This window comes from Phalangium opilio, unplaced genomic scaffold (assembly GCF_054372755.1).
Source record: "Phalangium opilio isolate 3A_F unplaced genomic scaffold, DU_Popi_V2 ptg000017l_1, whole genome shotgun sequence".
NCBI lineage: Eukaryota > Metazoa > Arthropoda > Arachnida > Opiliones > Phalangiidae > Phalangium > Phalangium opilio.
In genome coordinates, this window is record NW_028324151.1 from 6031713 (window position 1) to 6043777 (window position 12065).

The 12065-nt window shown below is 36.5% G+C and overlaps 1 protein-coding gene across 2 annotated transcripts in view; it reads right to left on the reverse strand.

Annotated features, from left to right (window-relative positions):
• Window positions 1-6716: 6716 nt before the first annotated feature.
• Window positions 6717-12065, reverse strand: part of LOC149702722 (anoctamin-7-like) — a 42228-nt gene continuing 36879 nt past the window's right edge. For both annotated transcript variants that reach the window (XM_089866597.1, XM_089866596.1), the window contains exons 10-19: window positions 11961-12043; window positions 10906-11043; window positions 9873-10068; window positions 9394-9505; window positions 9258-9312; window positions 9093-9190; window positions 8404-8734; window positions 8081-8305; window positions 7881-8012; window positions 6717-7113 (exon numbers count right to left, since the gene is read on the reverse strand). In XM_089866597.1, coding sequence (XP_089722723.1) covers window positions 7045-7113; window positions 7881-8012; window positions 8081-8305; window positions 8404-8734; window positions 9093-9190; window positions 9258-9312; window positions 9394-9505; window positions 9873-10068; window positions 10906-11043; window positions 11961-12043 — 1439 coding nt within the window. In that variant the 3' untranslated portion in view covers window positions 6717-7044. The remainder of the gene's footprint in view (window positions 7114-7880; window positions 8013-8080; window positions 8306-8403; window positions 8735-9092; window positions 9191-9257; window positions 9313-9393; window positions 9506-9872; window positions 10069-10905; window positions 11044-11960; window positions 12044-12065) is intronic.

A 12065-nucleotide genomic window follows, 5' to 3' on the forward strand; every position in this document is an offset into this window, starting at 1 on the left:
AGCCCCTGAGCCTGATTAATAAATAACCCTTAGAGGATACTTTGATCTAAATATCGCCTGCAGGAGCAAATCGTGTTTGACCACTTTCGATTTTTAACAAAATCAATTTTATAATGTGAAATAAATCTTGAGATATCTCGGATTTCAATCTCACACACTAAAGTAATTTATTATTACGTTCACGTTAACAAAAGGGCTAGCTAGTATTATAGTATATCGACCTAGAACGAAAATATATATATATAACGGTTTATATTTTGAATAATTTAATTATCTTAGAGGTGTCAAGGCAAGGGAGGAGTGTACGAAGACTTTTTTCGGAGTTTTTGGGGAAACAAAAAAAAAAATAAGGTGAATGATACCAGTCCGAGAAAAAAGAAATAAGAAAAAAAAACCTGAAAAAGGCCCAGATTTAATTTTTTTTTAAATAAACTTTACTTTTTAGATATCTTTTCAAAAATTGATTGGAAATTCTAATCGATCGGAGAAACTAGAACTTGTAGACAGGGTGGAAAAGATCGAACCAAGGGTAGTCGACGACTAAATAGACAATTTCATTAATTCCAGAAGAGATGCAAACACCACAGGGGAGAGATCACCTTCTTGGGTAATTTCCCTCGAGCCAAGAAGCAGTACCGCTAGAGGCAGCGCGGGGACACTAGCCTCTTGCGTGTAGTGAACTCGAGCTCCATCTTGTGTTGCCTCTTAGCACCAGGGAAATAACCAAAGAGACCGTCATCCCCTCCCCTGTGTGTTGTTTTCTCTGTATGCGATTTATTGAATGGTCTATTGGCCACCGCAGATTTATGAAACTAATTAAGCGTTGTTTTAATGAAGTTGAAAATGTGGGCCTACAGTTCTCTTTCACACACTGAAATAACCTTTTTAACCAAATTTTAAATTTTAAACTAATTTGAACTCTAATCTAAATTGCCCGCTTTTGATGAAGCTGTTATCGTTTGAGGAACAGTATTGAAATTTCTTAAATTATAAGAATTTATCTAAATGAACTATAGGAAGATATCAATTTACTTTGATGTTACGCGTGACACCAGTTTTAGGATCTGCAGATTTTAATAAAGAATTAACAGGTTCTCTACAGGAAAAGTTAATTTAGCTAAGGATGGATTCTAGTATAGAAACAATTGTTTTTATTCCTTCCCTTTGATTCTCATTGGTGTTCACATTTGTGTTCTGTGTTCAGTATCTATAGGGTCAGGGTGTTCACATTTACCAGCGATTATTCAGATTAGGGGTCATCTGAGGGGTTTGGAAACTAGGATATTGTGCAAAAATTAATAGAGTTAAAACCTGAAACATAGTAAATTGTGTCTAAAGAATCATATTTCATATCCTGATAGTTTCAGGTGTCTAACTTTAGCGGCACTGAAGTTATTCAAAGATTTGCATAAGGTGTTCACAGTTACCAGAACCAAGCCAAGGTAAGCTAAAGCTGTTTGGACTGGGCGTTGTATTTGATTATCATTGACTCTGCCAGTCAATCGGGTCTTTTACTTAAGTTTCGTATTAGATCATTTCCGATAATATTGCTCTACTTATAATTGTTATTCACAATTAAAGAGTACCCACACCCATTTAAGCTTACGTGCCTGCCTGCCTCACCTCACGACAAATAACACTTAAAATTCAAATTTAAACGAGAAATAAAAATTTCTTTGATACCTAATCCCACACATACAACAAGCTAATACACTTAAAGAACAATATAAACTCGTTTATAATAAAATGGGTCTAATCACTCTTTAAGTAAATAGATAAACAAGGTCGATGGGAACCCTAGCTCGTACAACGACTATACAGGGTGTTTCTGATAAGTCTGGCTGTCATAAATTAATAAGGGGATGTTCTTTGGGGAATCAATTTTGACTATAGAAAATGTAACTTCTATCTATCTCCATTTTGTTTACCACAAGGGACACTGTTTACGAGTTATGATTTAAAGAGTGTTTTAGGGATGACCCCTTAATTAATTATATTAGAAATCATTGTCTTAATTAGTTTCTTAATTAAATTTAAGGGGTCATCCGTAAAATACTTTGATCAATCTTAACTCAAAAACAGTGACCCTTGTGGTAAACAAAATGGAGATAGATAGAAGTTACATTTTCTATGGTCAAAATCGATTTCTCAAAGAACATCCCCCCTTAATTTATGCTATGCAGACTTATCAGAAACACCCTGTATACGGTATAAAACCAACAAAAAGAGTGAATAGAATGACGTTTATGTAAAGCAGTAGATTTAAAACCGATTGAAATAATAAAGGCTATTAACCAAGTTTTGGAAAAATCGTACCAAACTTTTCCTTATGGACGTGTGTATGTGTGTTTCTATTCAAATGAATCGGATTTATATCCGAAATGTTTTGAAAACCCCCAGGGACTTAACTAAATTAATCATGAAATTTAAAAGGATCTATTGAAGGATCTTAGCCCAGTTTATTTCTAAAGAAAGTGGTTCCTATTAACCACAAAAAGGTGTGCAAATTACTTTAAAGAAGTGAAAAGAATCAGAATTTGGTGTACAACAGCCGAAGTCTGAAATTTACTATTAATTACTAAAGCTGATCTGCCAGTGAAACTAATTGTAAACTTTACTTTAATAATGGTGTCCATATATATATACCGTATGCTTTATATCATAGGTTTATAAAATATGTTCCATAAGTAAGACACTACCTATACTTCGTAATGCTATAGAGAATCGCTTACAGCTCGAGCATAGTTCTAGCAGAACGACAAGCGAGAATTGAGGTCCTACACTCGGTGGTTAATTTTGCAGGACTTCCATCCAGCTCCTATTTAGTCTGCATTACTAAGCCCTTGATAGCGCCTCACTAGGCGTCTTCGCTTTACCTCGAATCTATGACCTACTTCAATCACTTCATGACAAGCTCCAGTTTGTAACCAGTGACAAACTTATCATGGAACATATCTTATGAACTGTTAAGAGAAATATCATTGCAATGTTTCAAAATCGTAGGTTAAGCGGTTAGGGCTAGAATTTAATGATTTATCATTCAGGAGAAGGGAGCCCTAATTTGTTCAAGTTATAGTTTGAACATTTCTAATCAAAACAAGTTAAAATGTTATCAAAACTTGGTATATAATAAAATTAAAAAAAAAAAAAAAAAACAAACTGGTGATCTATTATAACCTCGTCTGATCCAAGGTAACAGTGTGACATGTTTTCGATTTATAAAATACAGTAGGGACTGATATTGATACGATAAAAACTGAACCACCTTCGCATAAGAGTCAAAAGGTCAAAGATTGTATCAAGAATACGTATAAAAACTTCTATTCAGCCCCAATTAATATAAAAGTTAAAAAGATTCCATGCAAATGTCATATAGTTTTTTCACACACGACATTCGGTTAAATTAAATTGGGGTAAGATTAATTAGCATATAGTAGCTGGTACAAAAACTAGTTCTTCCCATTATAATCCGGTAATAAACTGTTATAGGTAGTTTATCCACATGGAGTGTTCATACTATTTACACCAGAAGGTGAGGCTAATTGGGGGACTGGTTTCTGCCTCCAAGTAGCCCGGCCTCCAGGTGTAAATAGTATAAATCCTCCATGTGTGTAAAATATATATTATTATCATTGACATGATCGCCCTAATTTTTTTGTAACTTCCGATAACTAGACCTAACAAAATTTTAAACCCAAAAACCTTGACTGAAAATTTATACCATTCAAATCGTAAAATTTTATATGGCAAAAACATTCGCAAAAAACGCTTGCATATTAAATAGATGCAAAAAACTCACCCAATTCACCCTGACACGTGACACTTTCACCTTAGTTGACATCACGTTGTTGACACTTTTTTAAATCCAAATACGCGGGAGTCCACTCACTGACTTTTGGGTCTTCACGACTAAAATGCGCCAAAAAAATTATTAATTTTTAGCGAGAGTTGAGAGTTTGGTGCTAAAAAATGTACGGTACAATATTCCCTAACGTCAGATTCTAAACTAAATGATTCGAAAAAATGATTTTAACATTTGTTCTAGGAGTTCTAGACTTTCCGTTATTAGCCAGAGGCTAAATTTGTGTAAGCGAATACCCGTTCGTCCTTAATTTTCGTAGAAAAATTTCCCTGTCTTTTTTAAAAGCCTCTTTTTTTATTTCTTGGCCCGGGTCAAAAAAGGGAACGTTTTTTAATCACCGCCGGATTAAGCCGATAGAGCGAAAAGAAAACTGCTACGTATTTTCGTAACACATTTTTTCGTCTTTTAAGGCCTACTACTTTTAAAATTATTTAGGCCTACTACGTTTGAAATTATTTAGTCCTACTACGTTTGAAATTATTTAGGCCTACTACGTTTGAAATTATTTAGGCCTACTACGTTTGAAATTATTTAGGCCTACTACGTTTTGAAATTATTTAGGCCTACTACGTTTTGAAATTATTTAGGCCTACTAACAAATTGAAATTGTTTAGGCCTACTACATTTGAAACTATTTAGACCTACTAAATTTGATATTATTTAGGCCTATTACATTTGAAATTATTAAGGCCTACATCATTCCGAATTATTTAGGCCTACTACATCTGAAATTATTTAGGCCTACTACATCTGAAATTATTTAGGCCTACTACAATTAAAATTATTTAGGCCTACTACAATTGAAACAACTTACCTTCCCAAATTAACCGAAAAATTAAAAATAAAGCGCTTCAAATTATAGTATATTGCCAATATTCATAGCTTTGCCCGTTAAATTAACAAAATAATTCACTAAATCTATGTATCTACTAATTTACTTGCTGATTCTAATTTCAATTACTAAAACGTAACCAATAAAATGATTTATATCACCACGTGGCGTTCACAGATTATTGTACGAACTTGTAATTTTAAGCGAACCAAGCCGACTCAGGCACAATGACTCATTGAGCGTGGGGGGAAAAGAACTCTAATTTACTTTCCCCCACAAGTCAATCCTCAAACATTGTTTTAAAGTTTCGAGTAATGATAAAATGCAAACCCCCGTTTACGTCCCCCAGAACGTAATTAACTGTAAACCATGGATATGTATAAACACTACGTTTTATGGATTCCCATCTCTTACCTTCTCCACAAGCCATTTTGCTTTGGCGCCCGCTCATCAGAGAAAAAAATTTTGGTTAAGAATTTTCAATAATAGTTAATTAAGCCTTATGCTTTTGGTAAAGCCGCATTATTTGAAAGTTTAATTACATTTCAATTTTGGGCCGGGGAGAAAATACAATTATTAATTTATTTTTTGATATTTTCATATTATAATTTATATATCACTGTACATAAATAGCGAATTCATTTGAAACTTAAAGAATCTTTATAGTTATAATATTAACATTATATATTTCTTTTTAGATAAATTTGTGTTCCATTTGTTTTTGAGGGGTGTTTAATGCAACTGTGTGTGAGGGGGCGGGCTTAATTTAATTGGCTTTTCTTAAAATACAATTAAATTGCTATTAATTAAGCCTATATATATATTAATATTATTATTAAAAATGGAAAGGGGAGGCTTCGTTCACACTTAGAAGAATATAAATATATTTTCTTAAATGTTTGAATTTTAAAAGGGGATTGTATTAGGCATTTAGTTTTTGACACGCTATTGAGCAGGGTTTTGTAGCGTTTACATTTTTTTGGTTTAGATTTAAGTAAGGTGGTCATTTTTTAAAATTAATTGTTTCAATTTGAAAAGTGCTAAGCCTAATTAATGTATAATCAAGAAATTTGATTGTAAAATGTCTTGGAAAAATATTATTTTCCTGCTTTACCCTGTTCCCTAAAATGAAATCTGATATTGTCATCCACATCCCGTTTTTATATAAAAATTAGGCTTAGATTTCAATGTTCACTCAAATGCCACAAAATGGCGGACTATCGTCGTCTGCTAGTTTTAATTTATTCAAGGGTACCTTGAAGGAGAGAGGGATGGAGTGGTGACCCCATACTTATAACGTTGCCACTGTACCCCCACCTATGGAACGGCACCGAAGTCTTCCCAGCATCCTTAGTGGCGTTTAGGTTGGGTCGTACAGAACGGAAACGTAAAGGACGCCCCCTGTGTCTTAAAAACAGAAGCTAGTTCACAAAAAAATCTAATGGCGCTACGTGGCAGCACTAAACAATCGCGTACCCAAGGGTAGGGGCGTGCGCAAAGTACACTGGGAGAGTTACGGTGCATTCCGCAGATCTCTGCCCATCATAATTTCCACTCCATCTTACCTCATTTCCCCCTGACTACACAATACGTGTCCTTTTCAACTCCTCGCTGATGGTACTTACTGAACAGTGTTAGTCCTAGCATGCCAGGGATAAACACTCCCAGCATGATAGGACAGACGAGACCTTGCCGCCATCTTGGGGGTATCGTACGAGTATGAACTTTAATTCGTACCAACATAAGTAAACAATGTTCCGTAAGTTTTACATAATTTGTTACTGAGAACTTGTCGTAGAGTAAAAGGAATAAACAACACTCTGGGTGAAGTCATCAAGCTGACGATTAGCTAAACCAAGAACCCATACAGAACCAGAGAACATTTAAAGATACAATTGGGCTGTAGTGTATAGACCTTTAACCTTAGGTTCTTCTTCTCCCCACTGTTCCCGGTTCTCTCAAATCAAGTCCAATATAATCAAGGAACGTGGTACGATAACAATTGTACTGAAAACTGAAATTTTGCGCGTTTGCATGGGTGGTATTGTTTGTTACTTGTAATTTTTTTTAAACAATTACATATTTTATTATCCAGTGGGTTTTAAAATTGGTTCTTTTTAGCATTAAACAGTGTTAGTACTTCATTTCGAAGAACTGTATGATCGCAACATCATTGTTGTAATTTTTAAAAGGGGATTTGGTTGGCCATGTCCATTAGACGTACTGCAGACTCTCTCGAATTTTTTTTCCAGGAAGGTACTTTGGGGCCATCCAACGAATTTCATCTTTAAGGTTTTTTTTCCATTTAATAGAGTTTGCATGCTGATTGGCACACGTTGTTGGGTTATATCTAAACTTGATCCCCTTGGGATGTTAGGATGGTATCGTCGTCATCGTCGTCGTCTCGTCTTTGAGCGACCTGGACGCCATTTTGGGAGAAAATAAATTTTACACCTAATTTGGCGTGCACAACAAAGGGGCGTAATACACGGATAGTGTATGAAAACAAAGCGGAAATAGGGTGTGCAGAACCAAAGGTGCAATATGGTGTATACGACGATGGGTGCAATATGGTGTATACGACGATGGGTGCAATATGGTGCATACGACGATGGTTGCAATATGGTGTATGCGACGATGGCTGCAATATGGTATACATGACCAAGGGTGCAGAATGGTGTATAAGACGAAGGGTGCAATATGGTGTACATGATGATGGGTGAAATACGTCGTATATGACGATGGGTACAGATGACCATCATGACCAAGGGTAAAATATCACCGAAGGTACAATATGGTATATAAGACCAATGGTGTATTAGGGTGTATCCAATGAAAGGTGCAGCATGGAGTATACGACAAAGGGTGTAATATGGTGTGAAAAACCAAGGGTTCAACATTGTTTATAAAACCAAGGGTCTAACATTGTGTATACAACCAAGGTGACAATATGGCATACGACCAAGTTTATAACAACATTGTAATGCAAAAAATGGTACAGCCATTCTTAATATACTGTAATTTAGGTATTTACTCAAAAGAGCGCGTGAGCAAACAACAATGCAAAGTGTCATCAAATTAAAATTCTGGCACAATAATTAACTGAAAATGTGCTGAAACCCCCAAAATCCAAAACAAATTCCAAAACCAGCATATAAACAAATTAAAAATAAAAATGTTACTTACTTTCATGATTGTATCCGAGTCGGCCAAGGCCTGTTTGGCTAAGTAGCGTTCCCTCTTAATTTTCAGTTCCAGAGTTTTAGGAATGTCAGGTACAAGGACGTCGATGAATCGACAAACGGAAAATACCACGTGCTGTTCCAACATCAAATGTAAGTTAAACACCAGCGTCAAGAAGAATACAACGGAAACGAGATACTAACCTCGAAAAGTATAACGAAACCCAAACGGACAGCTAACAACCTCCAATAAAATAGAGTGTGATTGCCTTCTCGGTCCCGGAAATCGCGATATCTGCATTCCTCGGATAGCGTACCATTGGGGGCCCAGGACAAGGTAAAATTGACGTAGCCTTTTAAGTCCCAGTCATATTCGTACTGGTACAAGAGTTTTGGTAAGAAATCCGACGTAAAAGCGATCAGGAAAGCCTAGAGAATCAAGATAAACAAACAAATCATTTTAAACTAACTGAAGACAACTTAGACATTGTCCAGTGCTTTAAGAACCAATTGAAACCAACACTTACGTTACTGACAACGGCTAAATGAGCCATGAGTTCCAGAACTCGAAACCAAACTCCGATGTTCTGGGCGCGCTCAGCGACTATTCTTCTGGTTTCCCGGATAAACTTCTGGGCGTCCAATCGAATTTCGACCCAGTTGTTGAGAAGAGCTAATATGGGCGCCAGAGGAAACGCAGCCACGAAAATGGTGATGAATCCGAATTGCAGGACCATCTCTAAGTACTCTTGGAAGAGACCTTCATCTTCCACTAACTGATAGTCTTCGACCCATCTGGGTTGGTTCTCCAAACGACGCATCTTCGTTCGACGTTTGTGCCACCATGATTTCATCTTTCTGCGAAGCGTGAAATTTGAGGTGATAAACCAGTTGACCTAGCCACCATTGCTAATATATATAAGTTCATAAGATATGTTCCATAAGTTTGTCTCTGGTTACAAACTGGAGCTTGTCATGAAGTGACTCTCGTAAAGCGACGCCTGGTAAGGTCCTATCAAAGGCTTAGTTCAGACTAAATAGGAAGATGGATGTCCTGCAAAACCGAGTGTAGGATTTCAATCCTCGCTTGTCGTTCTCGAACTAGCTCTCAGTACGCCTCTAGCGTTACGAAGCAAAGATAGTGTAATATTTATGGAACATATCTTATAAACATATGATTATATGGCTATGTTTGTCACTTGAATAGTGTACGTACGGCCATAAGATTTCTTTGATATTGTTCATGATTTGAATACCGATCATGATGACGGCTAATTGTTGCGATAGTTCCATAAGGCAACCGCTGCTAGTGCACTAACATTAAGTAGTTAACAATTAAAAACAATTGCCTAGTTTAGAAATATTAATTTTTGGGACGTACTTCTTCATTTCTAAGTCCTAAAAGGTGTTGATAGTGTCCGGGATAGCCCGAAAACCTTCAATTTTACCACAAATTTATAATAATTAGATGTGTGTTTGGATAATCAGTGAGAGACTAATTGTACTATTAAACGTACCTTCCTTTAAAAAATGCTATGTAAAATATGGACGAGTAAAAGTTCACAAATTGGAAGAGAAATATTTTGAAAGTTAAGTGGGTGTCAAAGTCCGTTTGCGTTCGATGCATCTCTGGATTTAAATAAAATAATGTTTGACTTACTTAATGTGATTAAAAATTAACAAACTAAAGAGCTCATTGATTGCATAGCATTTAGTTGAATCTGGTAATTAATTCACTTTCAATTTATCATTGTCTGTTTATTTATCATAGGCCTAAAATTGCCCCACAAGGCACTTCGACTGAAGTTTTATTACACACTTCCACCCTTCAATTTACCATTAATAAGCTAATAATTAATAAACGTCGCAGCTGGCACCTTAACTACCTTTATTAAAAAAGGGGCCATCATAAAGATAAGATAAGACGTTGTCACCCAACCAGTACCCGCGTAAGGAAGATGATGATTTAAGACGGAATACACTTAGAGGGACTTACCCCATTGCGTCAACCTGAGCGCCAACTTTTCGTAAACTTTTCCAAGGATTAAGATAAAAATAAGATTGACGACGGCGCCGGAAGTGCTAGCTATGAAAGAAGCGCTTCCTCTCAACGTCTCGCTTTGAAACAGGGGGATTGAGATCAGGATACGGTAAATTATCACCGCCAAGATAAAGATGAAAACCAGAGAAATCTGAAACCCAAACCGGTGTAGGCGGAAAAAGCAATTTGTTAAAAATTTCCTATCCCTGAAGCTTCAGTGAATAAAAGTGTAAGCGGAATCAAAATCATGCAGGGTGTTTTCTGATAAGTCTGCCATATAATAAAGGGTGAGATGTGTTCTTGGGCAGGGATAGATTTGATTTTAAAACGGTTAGTATTTACTTCAGTCCGACTCATAGACCACCCAGTATAGAGCCCCTCCCTCCAACACGTAACGAAAAGATTAAATTATCTTATTGGCTCACTTAAACTACGTTTTGATGACGTTGCTGACGGGGATGGGGAAAAATACGTAATTCCTTTTTACCTCTGTCGCTATGACCCGCCTCTTCTTTCATACCCCCCCGTCCCGTGGAAGGGGGTCCGGGACTTTGACGCGCACCCACATTACTCTGTTCTCCATTCCTACTTCTAAAATTAAATCTATCCCTGCTTTGGGTCAAAGTGTTATTGAACATGGGGTCTACGTGCTTGGGTATGGGCTCCCAAGCATTGATTGGCTACTAAAACATGGAAATAGTCACACATGTGGACAACATCCATGTTCTTGAAGTCACTTTCCAATCAGTGCAGTTTGACTCAAAGAAGACACCTTTCAATAAATGGCAGACTTATCATAAACGACACTGCATAGTTCCTCTTCAATACCGATTATCTATATGCGTCACTTCGTTCATTGATTCATCACGAACAGAACGTGTTTGACACGCGACACGTTTACTTATCGCATTGTCCTCTAATACCCACTCAAACACGACGACGAGGACGACACGAGACTACGATATACATTAGGCTCGAGGTGACTTACCATTAACGCGATTGAACAAGCGCCGATGGCTATCCTTTGTACACGAACTCTTGTTGGAAATGATGGCTCTTTTATACCTGTTATCGGGTTTCTTTCGACATTGGGTGCTTTAGCCGCGAAATCGGGACGAGGTGTCTCCTAAAAGATTTAAAGTTATTCATGTACTCTTTTTGGTTGACAAGATTTAAATAAAGTCGGTGGAGCTAAGGGGCTAATAAATCTCAGATTTCGTGTACACCGGATGATGGTGTTTCGAGTAATCTCTTTAGGGCAGGTACAGCATGCGTGTACATTGGTTACTCTGAGTGGTTAGCCCCTCGCATTGGAGATGGAATTTCAATGAAAGCGGTTTAACTAAAGGCTCTAGTAAATTGTTCATTTAAGGAATAGAGAATTAAGGACTATATTCTGTTTAAATTAGATAATTTCTTCTTTAAAACTAAAGACATTGTTTCTTCTTTTTTTAAATTGATAATAGGCCTATACTAAACTTCAATTTACAACATATACCAAGAATTGCAAACAAACATTAAATCTATCCTTCAGATGTGCAAGCCATATACTTTGTCTAATATGATAATTTTAGAGTGATCAATTAGATAAGAAAGACGAAAGAGCAATGACAAAACCATGGACGAAATCAGAACTTAAGGGCAGTGTTCTTTTGAGTCGAAAATGTAACTTGTATGACATTTTCCCACAAGGGGTTATGATTGGAATGTTTTACGGATGACCCCATAATAAAATTGGCATTTTCCTTCATTTTCATAATCAGTTTTAAGGGGTCATCCCTAAAATACTTTGACCAATCTCAAAAAGAAAACTGTGTCCCTTTGAGCAAAATGTCTTAAAACATGTTCGACTCGAAACCGCCCAAAGAACATCTAACTTAATTTATAATGAACCTTTCAGAAGCATACTGTAGATACAAACAGGATAGAATGTTCACAAACAATATGGTGGTGTTAGGGTAGAACGAAATCTAACGTTCTCAAGTCTTACGTAAGGGTACAACAGTTTCAACCAACAAAAAAATAAAATTAAACACATCCTACCTCTTCCTCTTCGTAATCCATGCAATCCCAGTGATGAGCCAAGCTGATGCTTTTCCTCTTCCAATACTCCAAGAAGGTGACGGCTTTAAAACACCTTCGTTTCAA